The 21,012-nt window shown below is 42.3% G+C and overlaps 1 protein-coding gene and 1 non-coding gene across 2 annotated transcripts in view; both read right to left on the bottom strand.

The window, feature by feature from the left end:
* Iars1 (isoleucyl-tRNA synthetase 1) overlaps positions 1 to 18,332 on the bottom strand; it is a 46,949-nt gene extending 28,617 nt beyond the window's left edge. Inside the window, exons 1-14 of the mRNA XM_051171142.1 lie at positions 18,272 to 18,332; positions 13,387 to 13,512; positions 12,596 to 12,752; positions 12,239 to 12,358; positions 10,251 to 10,333; positions 9,079 to 9,196; positions 7,725 to 7,872; positions 7,040 to 7,127; positions 6,504 to 6,564; positions 5,664 to 5,759; positions 4,529 to 4,651; positions 3,572 to 3,663; positions 2,290 to 2,388; positions 1,386 to 1,512 (exon numbers count right to left, since the gene is read on the bottom strand). Coding sequence (XP_051027099.1) covers positions 1,386 to 1,512; positions 2,290 to 2,388; positions 3,572 to 3,663; positions 4,529 to 4,651; positions 5,664 to 5,759; positions 6,504 to 6,564; positions 7,040 to 7,127; positions 7,725 to 7,872; positions 9,079 to 9,196; positions 10,251 to 10,333; positions 12,239 to 12,358; positions 12,596 to 12,752; positions 13,387 to 13,505 — 1,431 coding nt within the window. The 5' untranslated portion in view covers positions 13,506 to 13,512; positions 18,272 to 18,332. The remainder of the gene's footprint in view (positions 1 to 1,385; positions 1,513 to 2,289; positions 2,389 to 3,571; positions 3,664 to 4,528; positions 4,652 to 5,663; positions 5,760 to 6,503; positions 6,565 to 7,039; positions 7,128 to 7,724; positions 7,873 to 9,078; positions 9,197 to 10,250; positions 10,334 to 12,238; positions 12,359 to 12,595; positions 12,753 to 13,386; positions 13,513 to 18,271) is intronic.
* Positions 16,248 to 16,380, bottom strand: LOC127187304 (small nucleolar RNA SNORA84). The gene has a single exon (XR_007830454.1). It is a non-coding gene; the product is annotated as a small nucleolar RNA SNORA84 (small nucleolar RNA).
* Positions 18,333 to 21,012: the final 2,680 nt, after the last annotated feature.

The following is a 21,012-nucleotide window of genomic DNA, read 5'->3' as shown; positions in this document are numbered from 1 at the left end:
GAAAAGAGCTGGGGTGGAGATAGGCGCCAGGCAATGAGGACCACCTGACAGGGAGGGTCAGGACAGAGGAGAGGCTGTGTGCGTTCATGGAGGGAAATGCCTCTGCTTCTTGGGCACCCAGGGCCTTTCTTTCTCTGCTCTTCCTCTTTGGTCCTAAAAAACTTTCTGACTCAGTAACCTCACTGCTGCCTCTCAGGTCCCTGTAGAAATCCTCTAAATTGGGGTGTTATTGCTCATGCTGGGTGCTCTCCACACTGGACCGAAGGCTCTACCATGCAACCGTGTCTGCCTACCCAACTGTATACATCCAATCTCACACAAATCAAATATGGTCAGAAGTTAAGGTGTGCAATGTTTGGGATGTTTCTTCTTCACCAGGTTTCCTCTTTCAGTATTTGGAAGGTCAGTTTAACCTTTTCTTTTTCTTTTATTAATGTAAGAGTCTCAGCATGTCCCCTGGTTAGCCCAGAACTTGCTGTGGAGATCAGGTTGGCCATAGATTCACCTGCCTTTGCCTCCAGAGTGCTGAGATTAAAGGCATGAAGGCATGCATCACCAAGCCTGAGAGGTCAGTTTAACTTGAAATTAGTTCTATAACTTAATGTTATGGCAGAGGATGGGGTGAAGGAGAGATAAACATGTGTTTTGTTCAGATCACAAGTGTGGGATGAGAAAAAGACTTGTGAGAGAGGTGATGTTTTTCTCCTTAGAAGTTGAACCACCATGTGGGGGAGATTGTTTGTTAACCAGCTGAAAAACATCCTTTGAACAAATTCTGAAAAGAGGTACAAATGTGAGCCAAAAACAGGAGGCGGGGCCTTGGGAGACTTGGGATGATAGTTTTGGCTGTTCATCGCTCTACTTTGAGATGCTTCTAGAGAGAACCACTCAAGGGAAGGCTTCGGGGCTCTGGGCTCCGGGTTCTAGTTGTTCCAGGTTCCAGCAGAAGAAATCCTGCTGATTACGCCAGGAGAATCATTCCTCGGAACTGATATCCTTACAGTTTAATTATTGTATTCTTTAATCTCCTTTTCCTATTGTCTAGGTTAGTCAGGTTATTAGTGAGATACTCTCAGTTAACAAGTTCGTAATAAAATATAATTGCTAAGAAAATTGAGCCTACAATGGGGGAAATCAAAGCAGCATCCACCCACCATCTAATGTGTGGATTTCAATTAAAAAAAAAAAAAAGGCCCCCTGCCATCTTACAGAGTAGAAATTTAAAGCTGCACTTAAAAAGCAAACTCCTACATGGATCATCTCTCATAATCATTCTAGAAAAGAATTAGGGAAGACAGTAAGAGTGCACACTTCTATCAGAATACCCACATAGCATGATGAAGAACTCAGTGGCAGTCAACACAAGGCCACTAGCCCAGTCTCACCTCCTCAAAGTCTTCACTGACCCACAGTGGGATGGGGGTGCCCCAGTATCTGTTTCTGGAAACTGCCCAGTCACGAGCCTCCTTCAGCCAATTTCCAAACCGTTTTTCTCGTACAAACTCAGGGACCCTGTCACAGACAGGTTACATCAGTCATGCAGGACATTAGACGAGGTGAAAATGATAAACCATGGTGACACACGACCTTGTATGACACTTTGTGGAAACACTAAGCTATGCTCACAACTAGCACGTCCTCTGAAAAGACAGTACCAGCACATGTTTGACAAGGTTCTTTTTTTGCCTACTGAACTATTCCTAAGGCGGGCAGGCCCTTGCAGTGACGAACAGCCGGGGAGGACAAAGGTTTCTGTGCTTGGGCTTTTCTGTAAAGCCAAGAGCAGCAGATACCACACATACAAGCACCCAACTCAAGCACCCAAGTTGGTTACAAATAAATAAATGGCTTTGGCAGATATACACTAGTCTTTATCGTGAAAATTATTACAGTTAACACTGAGTATAGCCAGATTGTTTGTTCTCACTGTGCAGCCCTGGCTGGCCTGGAACTCAGAGGTCTACCTTCTTCTGCTTCCTGAGTGCTGGGATTAAAGGTGTATGCCACCATGTCTGGCTAAGATACAGTCCCCAAGGTTAGCTCCTCCTAAAAGTAAGTCATCTGCAAATAACACTTGCTTATCTCTATTGGGTTTAGAAAAAAAAAAAAAAAAGAGAGAGTTCTTTTATCTTCTGCCATAAGCAGATGTTACCTTAGCTGTGTATGATTTTGTGTTCCTTACACAAATAAAGACAATTACAATAAACAATTAGAGATGGCTAGTAATTCCGAGGAGTATGAATTACACTTACTACACCCAAAGGGCAGTAGGCAGGAACACATGCTCACCAGTAACATAGGTCATTGTTCCTCAGAAGCTGCTCCACCATGTGCTCCACCCGCACAAACCAGCTGGGCACCGACTTGTAAATGAGGGGCGTGTCTGACCTGGGACCAGAACACAGATCCCACTAGTCACACAGAGGCATATAGGTACCAATGGCAAGACTTTAATTCCTAATTAGTCTCTCTTCCACTTACTCAGCTTTCTGCTGACCTTCGCTTTTATTTTAGATTACAAATGTCTAGACCAGCAAGATGGCTTAGAAGGTAAAGGTGTTCTTGTCGAGCCTGGTGACCTTAGTTTGATCCCTGGAACTAACATGGTGGAATGAGAAAACCAACCTCTACACATTGTTCCGACCACCACATACATGCCAAAGTATTCAAGCACATGTACAAATAAATGAAAAGAACACACAGGTGTCTAAGCTTCCTTACCTCCTTTCAAATGAAACCAAGAAAGATAAAGGAAAAAAGTGGAAACTAGAGCTGAAGAGATGATTGAGCAATTAAGGAATGCCTGCTGCTCCCAGAACCTACATCGTATAGCTCATAAAAGCCTATAACTTCAGCTTAAGGAGTCCTGACACACAGTTCTGGACTCTGAGAGCTCGAGTGCATCATGCGCGCGCAAACACACACACACACACACACACACACACACACACACACACACATTTTTTAACAGTTCTTTTGAGGCTGGGTGGTAGTGGCATTTGCTTCTAATCCTGGAGCTCAGGAGGCAGGAGTAGATGGAGCTCTGAGTTTGAGGCCGGCCTGGTCTACAGAGAGAATTCCAGGACAGTCAGGGCTAGCTACACAGAGAAACCCTGTCCCAGGGGAAAAAAAAAAAAGAAAAAGAAAAAAGAAAGAAAGAAAGAAAATGTGTGGGTGAATGTCAGGACACTGAACACTACATTTTCATCTGAATATTTACAGGATGTTCTTTAAAGAAACTCCAATTATAAAAATTCTGAGACTCCATGCACAAGAATTTAGTTCTAGTTTTGACTTGGAAAGATCACAGATTAAAGAGCCAGATCCAGGCACAAGGAAGAAAGTAAGATAAGATGCCATATGCTGAAAGTCTAAGACATTTCATTTAAAGGTGTATGTGTGGACATATAAATATATGTCTATTCTCCCCACAGAATTCTTCTCCTAAAATGGCATTTCCAAATACCAGTTCTAAAGGGTGTCATGAGACAGGCTCCTAAATAAGGAGGCGTAAGCAAAGCAACATGTACAGCCACAGCTGTGGCACTCACTCCAGTCAGTCTCCTCTCACCTCCAGCAGAAAGGGTAGCTGTGAGTGAAGGTGCTGGCAACAAGCAGCCGGCCCTGTTCCTTCAACATCCTAATGATGTTTTTGTCAGCATCCTGTTAGAAAATTAAAACTTCAGTCATTAAAACACCCTAGCATACTTAATAACAATATATTACTAAAACCTGATTATTTCATAATGAATATAAGGCACCAGTAATCGGCGTCTTTTGAAAGCATCTGTTCAGGGCGTTGGAGGTACAGCTAGAAGAGAGGAGGCATCCAGAATGTATGAGCCCCTTGGCTTCACCCTCAACACAGCATTAAAGACAAAACCCGGGGGGGGGGGGAGACAAAACCCAAAAAACTACTCTGCTTGGTTTTACCTACTTAAGTAATTTAAATATGCACCTGAAAGCAGGGCACAGTGGTGCACACCTGTAAGCCCAGCACTTGGGAGGCAGAGGCAGGCAGATCTCTGTGAGTTCAAGGCCAGCCTGGTCCTTGGACAGCTAAGGCTACACAGAGAAACTCTGACTCAAAAAGCCAACATATATATTATACATGCATACATATGTATAATGTATATATACACATATATGTATGTGCATATATATGTGTGTGTGTGTATGTATGTGTGTGTATGTATGTATGCAACTTTTTAGCCAGTTAAGTTTTCAAAACAAAATGATTATCTGGGTATAACAAGGTCACTCCTGGACAAACTACAGTGTAGTGCTCCCAGCTCCTGCTGATGAAACTGTAGCATGCTTCCTTATCTAAACACATTAGACCCTCTGAATGTGGCTAATAGCTATCTTTGCTTATTTTAAGTGCTTAAACAAAAATTTAAAACATCTACATTAATTCTAACAGAACTATAAATAATGAAGATTAATTACCTGAATAAATTTCCTTACTGGAAAAAAAGCCTGAAGTAAGCGTGAGACCAACACCCTTCTATGTACATGAAGCACAAACCTTCACATACTGTCCCACGAAATGTGTCACTTCTTCTGTGAAGCAGCCTGAAGCATCCACAGGGCAAACAGGGACTGAGTCTTTCTGAATAACGTTGAAGTCCATACAGACCCGATGGTCATCCTGAGGCAGACAAGCACAGGGGCAGGGCGGGGCGGGGATATACGTGTTTAAGTATATGTGTGAGGAAAAAAGGAAAGCTTGAATTTATATAATTCATTATGTAATGTTTTCAGTACTATCTTCTACTTCTAAGCAGAGGTTACTTAAGGACCACTTGTAGAATCTAGGTCTCACAGTTGAACCAGGATTAAATTATCTAGCCCAATCACCGTGATCAGTAGAGATGCCACACATGAACATTTTAAAACTAAATCACAGCTGAGAACAGTGTTGCCCATCTCTAATCCCATCATTATTCAGGAGCCAGAGGCAGGTGGATCTGAGTTCAAGGGTATCCTGACCTATATGGCGAGTTACAGGCCACTCAAGGATAAAGGCTACATAGTGAGATGAGACATGTCTCAAAAAACAAAACTAAATAAACAAAAATACCAAAACAACAAAAATAAAACAACAACTCCCACTAAGTTAAATTTTATAATATACACCTTATATCTGAAAAATGAAAGTCAATCTATGTAGAAGGCACAACGCTTGATGTACATTAGCTTTGCATCCTATCAAGAGACTCCAAAGGACGACAGTGCTGATCTCAAGTTCAGTATGCCCTGTCACTCGGTAAACAGGCTGCAGATGGTACAGCTATCCTAGCTTACACCGAGCTGCTGCAGAAGTGGATCGCAAGTGTTACTAATTAATGCTCCACATGAGGGAGGCTGAGCATGTTACTACGTTTGCTCACTTAACCTTAGCAATAAAGCTGCCAGAAAGGTAGACACTGTATTAGAATTTACAGTAGTTCAGGTTTGACCTGCTTCCAGAATCACAAGAGGAATAGACTGCAGACCTAAGCTTTCTATGCCATCTTTGGAGGCTATGAGCCAGAAACAAGCCAACTCCGTTGGTTTCGGCAAGCCTAAGAAGCTTAATGAGGCCCGTGACTCAGCATCCCAGGAGAAGTGGCCACCGACACTGCTTCTCATAAATACGTCTGCAAGATTATGCTACTTACAGCACCAAAGTAAGGAGCCTGGTGCACAACGCCTGTGCCCTCCTCATCCTTCACGTAGTGGTCCACAAGCACGGTGAAGGCACCACTCTCCTTACACTGGAAAGGAAAGGTTGCAGTGTTGGATGAAACACAAGGAGAAAAGCCTGAGATTAACTGTTGAACATGTAAATAGAAAAGACAAAATAAGCCAGGCACTGTGAGTTCAAGGCTAGCCTGTTCTACAAAATGAGTGAAGGAAAGCCAAGGTACACAGAGAAATCCTGTCTCAAAAATGTAAAAAAGAAAGAAAAAATGAAAGAAAATAAAAGACAAAATAATTCAAATTAGGAAGATAAACGCAGACGAGACAAGAGTCCCTGTGATAAGCTTGGTTAGACAGACTAGCTGAACTGTCACACTTCAGGTTCAGTCAGAGCCCCTGACACCAACATGCACGCGCGCACGCGCGCGCGCGCGCGCGCACACACACACACACACACACACACACACACACATACTGAGAAAGACTTGAAAGTGAACTGCACTCAGTAATCCAATCACAAAAATGCAAAGAGTATTTAAGACAGCAAGTTTGTCTCCTGTCTTAAATACTCTTTGCATTTCAAACTTGCTGCAAAGGCAGAGGGATGGGAAATGAAAAGCCAGTGTAGAGATGTGATTGGCAAGCTGGCCAGTGATAAAATTCTACTTGATGCAAAGAGAGCAATTTTCTATACTAAAGCAGACTTTGGATTCAGACACACTCCAGGAACAATACTAACAAGGAGGCCACTCATCACCTCACTCCTATTATCAAAGAAACGAATGAAGAGAGCTACAGCATAGAAGTCCCAAAGTTACCTTAATAAAGTAGTCAAACAACGGCTTGTATTTCTTGCCTTTGAGAGAGGCACCAGGAAACCTTGAAGAAGATAAATTCATCAGTCAAAGCAATAAAGCCAGGGAGGTGGCTCAGTAAGTAAACGCTTCCTGCTCAAGCATGACAGTTTGAGCTTGGATCCCTGAAACACAGGTAAATACCTGGGGAGGAAGAAACATGGGGATGCATGGGAAACCCACAGGCAGTGAGAGAGCCTGTCTCAAACCTTACAAGGAGCGGGATTGAGGAAGATGTGATGTTTACCTATGGCATATATGTGCACACCAGCCCATGCATAATGTACACACAAAATTTAAAAAAAATCAAAGTAATGAAACTGTAGACAGAATACATTACCATCCTCTGATGCCTGCAGCCATTGTCACGGAAGTAGAAATATGTGACTTAAACATATTTGGCCCCTAAAACTCAACTTGAACAATACTGCTTTAAAACGACAAACTTACTTCTTTTAAAACTAAAGACAGACACACACACTAACTATACGAACACTCACCTTTCAAGGATCTCATAGTCACTCTCCAGCTTATAGAGGGCTGATAATCTGGCTTCCATTAAAATGAACAATTTCCCCCTGGTGACATCTATGAGAACGAAGAAAAAGAGGGCATTAGTGACATTCGACTGGCTGACTGTGAAGACGTATGCCAGGCACATTTCTTGTGCCAAGAAGTTTGTGTCACCTTCACTATAACTTCTCCACATTTGAAAGGTTATTTCCTCAAAAAGTACCAACCACAATATTTCCTATAAATCTCTAAAAAAGGACCTAGTTGAGAACATAAGAATTCTCTACCACAGAATAGAGCAACCACATACAAATATTAACATTAAAGCTGGAAATAATAAAAATTTGTGTCACTTTCAAACAGAAATGAAACTTTTCAGGCTGCTTTCCTTTTCTATCCTTTCCTGTTCTCTTCCCCACCTGTCTTGTTTTGAGATAGGATCTTGCTAAGCTGCTCCAGGTAGCCTCAAACTCACAGTGTTCCTGTCACTTACTGTGCGCTAAGACTTACGAAAAAGAATAAAAATGTCCGGTGGCACATGCCTGACCTTACAGCTTATCTTTGGTAAAAATTTTGTGTAAAACTGTCTTGCTCCAAAAATAAATGTAAGCTTTTACATCTACATAAAAGTATTTATCTATACTAACCACAAGTAACTAGCCTAATAGTTACCTTTGATCTTCACATATTGTATTTCTGGATTGACACAGAGAGCAAGGTTACTAGGTAGAGTCCAAGGAGTGGTTGTCCAAGCAACTAAGGAGGTATTTTCATCTTCCTCCAAAGGAAACGTTACAAATACTGACGGATCCTGAACATCCTGAAAAACAATGAGGGAAAGTAGTAGTCCACACACCTGTAAAGGTCATGATAGCAAGAAGCTGATCTGAAAGGGGACTAAAAGCAATTTTAGGGTAAAATTGAGCTCGAGTGCCCGGCGGTAGTGGCACATGTTTTTAACTCCAGCACTCAGGAGGCAGAGGCAGGTCAATCTCTGAGTTCGAGGCCAGCCTGGCCTAGAGACTGAGTTCCATAACAGCTAGGGCTACACAGAGAGACGCTGTCTTGAAAAAAACAAAAACAAAAACAAAAGAAAAGGAGGAATGATGAATGGAAGATTTTGGGGCCTGAAAGATAGCTTAGCCATCAGGGGTAAGGCTCACAGCTAGTAAGACAGGAAAGGCAGTTTCACTATTACAGTAAGTATACAGTGAGTTATATATAACAAAACTGTTTTGGAAAATAACTATCTCTATATTATATGGTATATCTTTATGTGCTTAAAATATTTTATTAAATATGTATGAGCCACTAATAAAGGCAAATAGGAGACAAAAAGGAGTCATCCCACCCTCTCATGGGGATTTGACAGAATTTGACAAATCAAACAGAAGAGGAAAAACGTTCTCTACCATGATGATAAAGTGCTTCTGACATGTAACAATCTCCAAACCTGGGCATGAACAAAACTTCCAAAAAGTCACCATCCCCTTTAAAATGAGGGTGACACAAGCCAGCAAAAGTGAAGGCTGAGAACAGACAAGGAAGATATGAGGTAGTTCATGTTCGCAGACTCTTCTTCACCCTCTAAATGGCAGAGCAGTTGTCCCAACAATACAAGTCCTAAGCAGCAGAAGAGATCCTAGCTCCGCATCTCAATTAAATCCCCTTCCCAATGCCTTTAACCAAGGACACTACAGGCACCAGAAAAGACATAAAGTCATCAATGGTAGGCTCCCTGAGGAACAGTAATTGGAAAAAACTATGTCACAGCAGGACAAGGGCAGACATCAGAAGTGGCCAAAACAAATACAATCCATCACATTAAGCCACACGATAAATCCAGTGAGGAGAAAACATCCCCCATTTTCACCTCGCAGAACCTCTGAGCAGTGACAGGATCAGCCCTCAGTATTGACAGCTATCTGGCATCAGCAGACTGTGCAGGAGAAACTGGGAATATTCCCCTTCATCATAATCAGTCAACAATCACCATGGACTAGCCAGTGCTCAGCATGTCACGCACCTTGTAATTCTGGTTTGATTCAAAGTTAGAAAGCGGAGTGCCGCAAGCGGTGGAGAAGGGCATGACTTTCACGCCTCTGTACACAAGGCCTTTGTCATACAGCTGCTTGAAGACCCACCTGGCAAGTTAAGAGATAGAGTTTTACAACTACATAACCAAGATCTACCATTCAATGCAAACCTCTATGACATTTCTATAATTTTCTTCTGGCAAAGAAGAGAAAAACAAGCCATTATCTGGGAGCTTGCTGGTAAGTAACACTTAACAGCCAGTTTTGACCATGAAAGTGTTATTACCTAGGCTGGGATGGTGCGTAGTGGTAGACAACTTGCCTAGCATGTGCGTGCAAGGTGGAGTCCACCCACAGGCCAGGGTGGGGTGTGAGGTGTGGCTATCATCTACTGACACGGAAAGATGGTCACAGTGATTAAGAAAGGCAAGGATTAGTGCCCACTGCCCAGTGTGCTGTCAATGCTGTAAATCTGCTGTAAGAATTTTCACACTAAAATTCTTAGAGGTTTGATAAAACAATTGTTTACCATCACCAGCATTTTGGAACTTTCTTTGGGTTTTTGGTACATTATTTAAACTGTGCAACAGACAGCTTTCACAGAAGCAATTTAAAAGGTACAAGCCACACATACTAAAATGTTTTAGTGAACATATTAAATACAAGGACACCAACTTCCCCCGCTGACTACTTATTTTTCCCAAATGGAAACACACCACATAGGTGAGAATCCCTGCTTAACTCTGCCTTTTCTTTTGTGAAAATCTTCTTTTTAGTTACAATATCCCTAGGGCATTTCTGTTTTGTGAGACATAGTCACTCTCTTAATAAGTAGCCTCGGCAGGCCTTGAACTCACAATCTCCTACTGCTTGGGTTGTAAGTGTGTGCTACTTCCCACAACTAGGATGTGGATTAAATGCTCTCCCACAGGGCTCAAGTAAGTATGTATGTATATATGTATGTATGTGTGTGTATATATATATATGTATATATGTATGTGTGTGTGTGTGTGTGTGTGTGTGTTTGTGTGTGTATGAAAAACACATCTGTTCCAAAACCAAATAATGGACTTGTAAACAAATGTCCTCAGGTGAGCACACACCTCTGCTCTGACCAGTGCAAAAGAATGTTTCTCACACCTACAATTCAAAATAAACCTACCAGACTGATTCCATGAACTGTGGATACAGTGTTTTGTAGTCATTGTCAAAGTCAATCCATCGGCCGAGTCTGGTAACAGTAGACTTAAAAATATGAATGTCAGAATAGTATTAGAAAATAATATCATGATTATATTTTACTTTTATAGTCATATGGCTATTTTGGGAAATCAGGACAATCAATGGTCCAAGTAAACACATTTCAAACAACACTTAAGGTTGACTAGTTTTCTTAGCATTTATTTCTTATTTTTTAAATAAATTTTATTGATTTATTCATATTATATCTCAATTGTTATCCCATCCCTTGTATCCTCCCATTCCTCCCTCCCTCCCATTCTCCCTGCATTCATTTCTTATACATAGATATTATTATTTATAAGCATTTAGAAGTTACGCTTTCCAGTACTGAGATTATGAGTGTGTATCACCATGCCCAGCAATATTATTAATTGATAAAAGTCTTTTGCAACTTTACCTGGCAAACATCAGAGAAAAAGCTATAGCTAGGAGGAATTTACCAAGAGTTGGCTAAAATCAATGACTATAAGTATAAAAAAGAGCATGCTAGAAATTGTATTCCCATAAGAAACTTATTAACTGTAAAGCAAAACCTATTCTCCACCAAGGGAAATCTAGACAGCTAGGCAGCATCTTGATGAAGAGAATGATGAGTTGGGTAAGCATACACAATACCATAGATTCGAGCCCTAGTAGCCTCCCTCCCTGCTCCCAAAGTGTCATGGTCATAAAAGACAAAGAAAGACTAAATTAATGTTGTAGACATCCAAGCCAGAAAGATGGTGGTATAAGTGGACACTAGTTGGTTCATGCTAACTAACTACTTTTGTGTTACTGACAATGTCAGCAACTGGAAAAGAGTAGCTGTAGGGCATGGGGGTCACGTCATACCAGGTGGATCCTTATATGCTTTATAGTATCTCAAAATGAAACATTTTTGCAAACAAGGAAGAGCATGGTGGCTCACACCTTTAATCCCAGCACCCAGGAAGCAGAGGCAGGCAGTTCTCACTGAGTTTCAGGCGAGCCTGGTCTGCAGAGTAAGTTCCAGGCCAGCCAGGACTACACTATGAGACCCTGCTTTAAGGAGGAAGAGAGACCAGAGGGGGGGGAAAATATTTTAAAAGTAGATTTCTACTTAGGCTGCATTCACCCCATCAGGAGTTCCCCCCACTGTATTAGGCAAGAAGTTAAGTTGGGAGAAAACTGAGCACTGGCTTTCATGCTGGTAAAACTGGACTCTATATGCCAACAAACCAAAGCCACTGGTGTCATGACAGAAGAGCGCTAAGGAGAGCACTGTGGGAAGGGGAACAAAGCAGCCTGCATGGAGGGACCATGAAAAGAACAGGGGATGGTGGTGTGTACCTGTATCTCCAGCACTCAGACTACTGAGGCCAAAGGACTTGAGGGTTAGGCCAATGGAGACAGACTGCAACACCAAGAAACAAGGAGATAGGTGGAGAGATGTTTAAAGCGGAGATGACAGGGTCTGGAGAGATGGCTCAGCGGTTAAGAGCACTGACTACTCTTCCAGAGGTCCTGAGTTCAATTCCCAGCAACCACATGGTGGCTCACAACCATCTATAATGTGATCTGATGCCCTCTTCTGGCCTGTGGGTGTACATGCAGGCAGAGCACTATATGCACAATAGTAAATAAATAAATGTTAAAAAAAAAAAAAGATTTTATTTAAAAAAAAAAAAAAAAAAAAAAAGAGGAGATGACAGCGGCAGAAAAATAGAGGAAAAGTGTAGGAATAAAAGAACTGGACACCAATAAAGAAACACTGGGATTTAGTACCTAAGCATGGGATTCATGTTTCAAGGGTAGCGGAATCTAAGCCCTCTTGTGAAACAAGCTCACGTGGACAGACAGACTTTGAGGAATGTTTCATACGGAGCACAAAGGATGACGAGCCATTTCTAGTCCCACCACAAAGCCTTCTACGCATTCTTCTGAACGTACCTTCCACTCGGCAGAGTATCTCATCACAATCGCTCTGCACTGCTTGTTATATTCTGCAATCCCCATCTTGGCCACATCATCTGGCCCTTTGATCCCCAGTGTCTTATCAATTTCATATTCCTAAGAATAATGAGTAAGATGGCACCTTAACAACCAGGCCTTTATGAATCAAATATAAGTAAGCCACAACAAAAAACAAAATAGCTAAAATTTAAAAAAAAAAAAAAAAAAAAAAAGGAAAGCAAAACTCTATAGAGAAACAAAATAATAAATAAGGATATAGAAAAGAATTCAAAGGGAACATCTGGTATGTTTATAGACAATGAGAATATTACAAGACTGGAGATTCAGACATACCACAGGTAAGCCATGACAATCCCATCCAAATCTTCTGTCAACGTGGAACCCACTCTGATGAGCATATCTTGTAACTATGTCTTTAATTGTCCCCGCAAGTATGTGTCCATAGTGAGGCAGTCCAGTAGCAAAGGGAGGCCCGTCATAGAAAGTAAATCTAACAGACCATACAAGATACAGTTAAGTCATTTTAAAACATCAAAAATTCAGGACATTTTTTATCAGGTAGCTATCATACTAAAATGTTTGGGGGTGGGGGTAGGTGGGATCCACAGGATCAGACAATAGACATAATTGATTAGAAATTTACTGGAGGTCTTGCCTTCAGATAGACTGGGGGATTGCTATTCAGTCATCCACTTTTCATTTATTCTCCCCAAGACATAAGCACGTTAAGACTGATTCAGAGTTATCTCATCAAGGAAGCAGGGCAGTGGATACCCATCAGAAAATTTTTCAACAGAGAAGGTTCATTAATAAAATCACTGATCTAAGATTAGTATCTTTTCTATGAATAGAGGATGAGGTAGGAAATACTGTAAGAACCACCCACAGAGGCTTATGTTAGGGTGCTAAGTGAGGGCAGAGGCGACAGTAAAAGCAAGAAAAAAAGTGGTGAACTCCATTCAGATGACTTCTGACAACCAGAAGTGTTCATAACTGACTTGCTAGTGTGCAGAAAGGTGACAGACTCTGAGAACATACAACTGAATGAAGGGTGTGTGCACTGAACTCTGTACAAGAAACGACTATTTGTAGGGATTCTCTCTTTACTACAGAAACTCACATACTTTGGCCTGTGTTTGGATTGCTTTAAGCATTCCTGGAAACAGTTATGTTTGGACCAGAACTGCAAGATTTTCTCTTCTTCAGCAGGAAAACTGATGTTTTCTGGAACTTGTTGAACCATTCTGTTGCTGCAAGAGAATCAAAACTTGTTACAGTCACAGGAATTTCAAATTTAGAAATAGCAGACTAACAAATTATGAAGTGCACACACCTATGACTATCCATACTGTGTGTGTTAAAGCAAAAGCTTCATTGGGTAATGATGTATATACTATACAGTGTGCTCTTTTAAAGGATACAAGCCAGCTGGATTTTAAGGATATTTAAAAACATATAACTGCCACTATCTATTTCAAAATATTTTCAATTCTTTCCCCAAACATCAGCAATCACATTCTCTTTAATCCAATCCCTGGCAACTACTATAGAAGACAAAAATTTCATGCCAGGTGGTGGCACAAGCCTGTAATCCCAGCACTCCAGAGGCAGAGGTAGAGGCAGGCAAATCCCTGAGCTTGAGGCCAGTCTAGTCTGCATAGTGAGTTCCAGGACAGCCAGGTCTACACAGAGAAACTCTGTCTTAAAAAACAACAAAGGGCTGGAGAGATGGCTCAGCGGTTAAGAGCACTGGCTGATCTTCCAAAGGACCCAGATTCAATTCCCAGCACCCACATGGCAGCTCACAAGTGTCTCTAACTCCTGTTCCAAAGGATCTGACACTCTCACACCAATGCACATAAAATAAAGTTAAATACATTAAAAACAACAACAACAACAAAATCCACATCCACCACTACCACCAACAAAAACTCCCAAATTTCCATGTGAATTCCCTACACGCACACCTACCTCCTTAGTTTTGAAGGGTCAGTCATGCTGTGAAACACATGTATACTTCCTACATCTCTGCCACATTTGACTTGATTTGCCTTTCTGGATAGTTTTTGTGAACATTAAGCTAAAACTTGTGCACGGACATGTTTTTTCTTTCTTGGGAATACAGCTAGCTATGAGTAGAATTTGTGGATCGTGTAACTCAGAACCTAACCTTCTGAGCAACTCCCAAAATGTTTTCCACAGTGACTGCACCACTGTGCACCCCATCAGCAGCGAACGGGCACTTACTTCTCTTTGCCCTCCTCACCACTCCCTGCTGTCCAACTTACTTCAGCTCAGAGCCACCACACAGGGCACAAAGCAACACTTCTATCTTTTCATGTGCTTGTAGTCCAATTCTGTACCATCTGAAGATGAATGGCTATTCACCTTTTGCCCTTTTTGAGTTGGATTGACTTTTCATGGCTGGATTCTAAGAATTCTAAATTCTGGATACAGGATATAGTCCTTCTCTGGTGAGTTGTCTTGGTGTTTGCATGTAAGTGCTGGTGCCTGTAGGGGCCTGAGGGATGTCTCACCTCAATCACTGCTTGTGCTAAAGTCATCTGAGAGAAAGGAACGTCAATTAAGAAAATGAAGATGGCGCTGTAGGCAATTTTCTTCTTAAGTAGTGATTGACGGGGGGGGGACCAAGCCCAGTGTGGGTGGTACCATTCCTGGGCTGGTGGTCCCTGGATTCTATAAGAAAAAATGCTGAGCAGGCTAGTAAGCAACACGTTCCATGGTCCCTGCATCAGCTCCCTCCTCCAGGACCCTGCCCTGTTTGAGTTCCTGTCCTGATTTCCTTCCATGATGAACAGTGCTGTGGAAGTGTAAGTCAAATAAACCTCTTCTTCCCCAACTTGATTTTTTGGTCATGGTGTTTCATTAAAGTAATAAAGATCCTAACTAAGACATTTACCTTTTTTTCTCCTTTTTAATTTTTAAAACCTTAGACCAGGCATAGTGGTTCATACCTTTACTCCCAGCACTTGTGAGGCAGAGGCAGGCAGTTCAAGGCCAGTTAGGTCTACATACTGAGCTCCAAGCCAGCCACAACTAACTGCCTCAAAACAAACAAAACCCTGCCTTACTTATTAATATATATGATGTTTGTGTGCATTTTAATTTAAAATTTTAGCAAGCTGCTGACCAGTTTTCTAAGGCAAGACTCAATTAGAAGGGGACAGGATTACTAATGATGAAAGAACAGAGATGACAGAGACCTGTGTTGTCCGTAATCCCAGCAGCCAAGAGTAAGTGACTCTGGGTGAGAAGGCCCTACACACCTACACCAGATCTGGAAGCAGCAGTTTAAGACTGAGGCTACCAGGAAATTTTTATGACCAAAAATAATAAGACATTTCTCTTAAACGTTCATTAATTTTTCAGATGCAAGTATCTCTTGAGTGTTTTATAGGAAAAAAAAAAATAGGTCAGCCACTTAACTAGAACAGCCCTTTTCAATCAGCACCAGATTACTGAGAAGTATGTGGCGTTTGGATCAGCTATTATTAGAGCATCCAGCCTTTCAAAGATGGAAAGAATTTTCTGGGTTTTTTGTTTGTTTGTTTGTTTAATTTACCAAGGGTCCTATTGGTTCAGTGAGTATAAGGTTGGTAAGAAGTCTTTAGGTACCAACACATTCATTTTGTCACTTATAATCCTGCTCTTGTCTGTGAGAGCTCTCAGAGATGCAGATTCACCAGAGGTCAGAACCTGCACTTCAACTAAATCCCTTGGAGAGGCTCCCACAGAACACACTCAGAACACTACCAATCACAGTGTCCCAACAATTAGTGATTCAGGGATGTGTACCCCAACCTTTATTGAGACATGAGAGCTAACCTTTCAGGGAAGTGAGAAGGCGTCTACTGAACATTGTGCGCTGTCCCCGCAGTTCTCAGAAGACTGAGAACCACCGCAGCAGTATCGTTTCGGCTAACACAAAGGCCGGGTGCGAGGCCACTGACTGCTTAAGGATGAACAATGTACCAATGACCGGGCTATGGCAGCTGCTGAGAAGAAACAGCTTCCATGCATAAATCACAGGGTTTCTCTAGCCCATTTTATCCACTGGAGAGCTGTACCCACACAACAGCCTCCAGCAACCACAGGGCGGTGGGGGTGGGGGATGGGAGATGTGGATGGAGAACGGCCAGTAGCCCCGCTAGGTTATGCACAAAATGCCACCCATCTTCTGCCTTCCAAACACAACCCAGGCCTTTCTTCCTTATTCTGTAACTCCTTCAGGACATTTTAGCCTCAGCTTCCTCTTCTGAGACTTCATCTCCCTTTCAAGGCAGTCTCATATAGCTCAGGGTGGTTTTGAACTCCCCATGTAGCTGAGGATAAGCTGACCTGCTGGTCCTCCAGCCTCTACCCGCTGACTGTTGGGATTACAAGTGCTTGGAGGGGGTTGTGTGTTTGCTTGTTTCTTTGTTTTGGTGACAGAGGCTCACAGTGTAGCTAGCTGGCTGACCCTGAACTCACAGAGCTCAGCCTGCTTCTGCTTCCTAAGTCATGGCATCAAAGGTGTATAGCACTTTGCAGCTCACAAGTGTGCTTTTTTCTGAGGGGCTGGGACTTGAACCCAGAGCCTTATGCCTACAAGGCAAGCACCCTACCGAACTGCATCCTCACCCATCTGTTCAGCTACTTCTAGAACACTACTCCACAGACCTTTACTTAAAATGATCTCAACTTATCTTGAGAAAGTATACTGACCCCCATGGATATTGCTGCCTATACCCGCACTTGGGGGGCTGAGGCACAACAGCAATTAAAGCCAGGCTAGGCTCTATAGGGAGAGACATACCTCACCACCTTACTTCTCTTTTAACTCTGCTAAGGAGCTTCACTACCCATCTTACTGTCTTTCTAATGTGTATGGGTACTGCCTGCATTTATATCTTATGCACCACGTGCATACCTGTGTGCCACAACATGACATTTCATTGTCACTCAGGGTTATCTCTCCACAGGAGCAAAACAGTGACTAACACATCAACGAACAACAATGACAGTGAAAACCTGAAAACCAGTCAAAACAGAAAGGTCCCTCCACACCCACTGAGTATTGGCTTCAGGACCTGTTGGAATACTCAACTCTAAGGATGCTCAAGTCTCTTATATAAAATGTAGTGTTAGCAAATATTCCTTGCATGCGCTTGCCCGTGTATTTTAATTCACATTTAGATTCACATTACCATATGGGATATCACACATCACATTATCATACCTAATACATTTAAGTGTTAAACAATAGCTATCTATACTGCTTAGAAATAACGACAAAAAAAAAAAAAAAAGTCTGTACATGTACAGTACATATGTCACTACCATAGACCTGACCACACAGCACGGCCACTGGTTGGTTGAAACCCCAGCTGCAGAACAAGATACACCAGTTTGTATTAAATGCAGTGTGATTTTTTTTTTCAACGATTTTTGCTTATTTCGTTAACGCACTGAAAATGAGTACCACAAATTCATTAGGGTAGAAACCAAATGCCTCTCTCACATATTACACATCCTCAGCTAAAGAGACAACGACACAACGTGATGGGGTCTTACAAACCTTGATCAACTATGAGGTTTGAGCACAGTCCTCTGCTTATCTTCATTCCAAGCTTACGGGAGAACCCGATAAAGCATGTCTTCTCACCTGCAAACCCAGGTGTGAGCTTAAACTGCATTGCCAGACTCGGTGAGACCGGGACAAGCGCGCTAGGCATACCCCACCTTGGTGTCCAGGGATAAATGCTCGCCAACCCAGGATTTTTGGGAGCAGCCTGGAATCCAGAATGGCTCCTCGGGTTAGTCCTTTCAAATACCTAAACTTGGCAGTGACCTCAACCACCTTCTGACCTTCTCCCTACATTCTCACCCCTCCCTGGTCAAAAGCCACCGTGGTCCCTTTAAGTGACTGAGGGACTTCTAAGGATCTCAGCCCTCCAATGAGTCAGGCCAGAATTTATTCGCAGCTCTGAGTTCTGCAATGCAACTTACTTTCCCTCCACGAAGGCTCTCTGGAAATAGCTCTGTACCCGCAGGTCACTCACGGCTGGAAGCTGTAACACGCGCAGCCCTCGCTCTGCGGGCCGGAGAGCGCCGCTTACCTGGGAATCCCGAGGCGAGCCCGGGCTACAGGAACCGACCACGCTTCGGGACCGCGCCTGCAGGTGATGCAACACTGACAGGGCTAGGCTTCGCGCCGTCCAATCAGAGTTTGCCATCCACCACCCACAAACAACACGTGTGACGATTGGTCCATGCTTAACTGCAGTGCAAGTCGGGAGCGTCACTGCAGAGGAAGGAGATTTCGCTGAAAGGCCGAGACGTGGAGGGAGTGCCCTCGCCGCTCCCTGCGGGCAATTCTTCTTTTTTTTTCTTCATGAAAAGTAGCTCGGTTCTCAATTCTTGGCTAATGAGCAGAGACGCACATTCTCTTCATCTTAGGCACCAATGCCAGCATTCTTAAATATATGTCAGTACGTTTTAAGAGCGCACCATTTAAGCAGAGAGCACTCTGGGAGGCAGAAGCAGGCGGACCTCTCTGTGAGTTGGAGGCCAGCCTGGTCTACAAAGTGAGTCCAGGACAGCCTAGGCTACACAGAGAGACCCTGTCTCGAACAAGCAAAACAAACCAAAAGAGAGCTGGACAATTTAGGCCATGTAAAATTAGTTTGGACACAGGGTCTCATGTATCTCCAAGGGTCCTGAAACTCAACAGCCAAGGAAGACCTTGAACTGAAGCTCTTACTGCCCCCACCTCAGTGGTAGAATTACACAAACGCCCCATCACGCCTGTTTTTATATGGTGCTGGGGGAATAAACTCGGAGCCACACTCTGCCAAACGAGTTAGATTCCCAGCCGTGATGACATCTAAAATTTATGCCACAACTGAAACTTCTGACAATTATTTTGAGAACCTGGAGACTGCTTATGTGGCCAAAACAAACAAAAAACAAACATAAAACAACCAACAACAACAACAACAAAAAAACCAAGAGAATGGAAGAGTCTGAAAAATGAACTCTTTTTTTATTGAACTTCATTTAGAACGTTTATTTCAAAAAATTGTTTATTATTATTATTATATATCTACTTAGTACCTTCCAGATCTGATTGGAGAACAAAAGAGAGCATGGGACTTGGCACCCATCTCTGAAGGTTTTGGCCTTCACTCGTTGACAAAGTTGAATAGGTGACTAAGTGCCCATTTTATTCATTAGTGATAGAAAAAAAAAATCGATTCAGCCTAAATGAGGTAGAAAGCTTGGCGAGTTTAATAACTTTGATAACTGTTGAGAGTTTATTCAACAATCACTATGTTCTAGACCCTACTCTGTCAAAAATTAAATGCAATGGTTACATGTCCTCTCTGCTTTAATTGAATGTCTTTATTAACCAGGAATATTTGTAGTGTTCTTAGGTTTTGAATTCTTTAAATTGCCAAATGGTTCACTTCATGTCTATTCTTTGTTCAGAGTTCAGAAACAGAACAAAGGGCTCCTACACAGAGGGAAAGGGGTAGTGTAGTCTGGACAAGACTGTTTAAAATTTTGATTGAAAAACACAATAAACTACTGTTGGGGAGTAAGAAAACACTTTGTCTAGAAAAAAAGGTAAAAAAAAATTCCATAGCTGGGTGGTGTTGGTGCATGGCTTTTATTCCAGCACTCTGGAAGCAGGTATCTGAGTTTGCATCCAGCCTGGTCGACAGAGCCAGTTCCGGGATAGCTAGGGCTACACAGAGAAACACTGTCTTGAAAACTAAAAACTTAACAACAAAATATCCTGGAAGATGTTGTTGGCAAAATATACCACTACTTGGATTCAGGAACTGTTTTTTGTTGTTTTGTTTTTAAGTGGCAAGTCAGGTAAAACTGGCTGGGAACATAGGTCAGTGGTAGAGTGCTTGCCAAGTCTGCATAAAGCCCCAAACAAAATAGCAAATGCAAGTAATTAGAACGTAAGACAGGAAGCAGGTCATTTTATCTCATGGCAGAGAATTGGGAATAGGAAAGGCCACTTGTCACTGCTTTGAAATGGAGTCCTTGGCAGATTTAAGTATGGACACACAAGCTCTTTGGTTCCTCCAACTGTTTTAACCTGTAGAATATAGAACCAGTGGCTGAACTTATTTTTACCCCAGACCTTAAGTGATGGGCAGCATGTTTCCTGCCTCTGGGAACACTTGCCCTCAGATTTCAGTTGCCATACTTTAAAGCAATTAGACAGCTAGGAACAACGGTGCACGCCTGTGATCCCAGCACTCAGGAGGCAGAGGCAGGCCTTTGGCAGAGGCCAGCCTGGTCTACAGAGTGAATCCAGGACAGCCAAGGCTGTCTCAAAAAAAAAAAAAACAAACAAACAAACAAAACAAAAAAACCCAAAACACTGGAATAGACATTGAGTAGTCCAGACAACTAAATAGAACCTCTATCCCTCTGTCCCCAACTAATCCATCCCAATGGCTCTACGGAGAGCAGAGAATCCTAACCAAATAAAGTATATTCAAGCAAAATTGAGGCTTTTTCCTAGGGTCATTTGCTATGAAGTGATAAGGCATGCTTTACACCAAGGGAAGAATAACACCTTAAGTGTCTTCCCACGTAGCTTTTCATCTCTAAGTCTGAAATCCCAGAAACAGAGACCTCTAAAGCAGCTCTGCAAGCTATTTAGTTCTTTGTAGCCTGTTTTCAGTATTTAAATGGCTTTTAAGTGTACCTATGGTGGTGGCATG

The sequence above is a fragment of the Acomys russatus genome, chromosome 3 (genome assembly GCF_903995435.1).
Source record: "Acomys russatus chromosome 3, mAcoRus1.1, whole genome shotgun sequence".
NCBI classification, from domain to species: domain Eukaryota; kingdom Metazoa; phylum Chordata; class Mammalia; order Rodentia; family Muridae; genus Acomys; species Acomys russatus.
The sequence above is the reverse complement of the archived record's forward strand: the minus strand, read 5'-3'. Positions and strand labels throughout refer to the sequence as shown.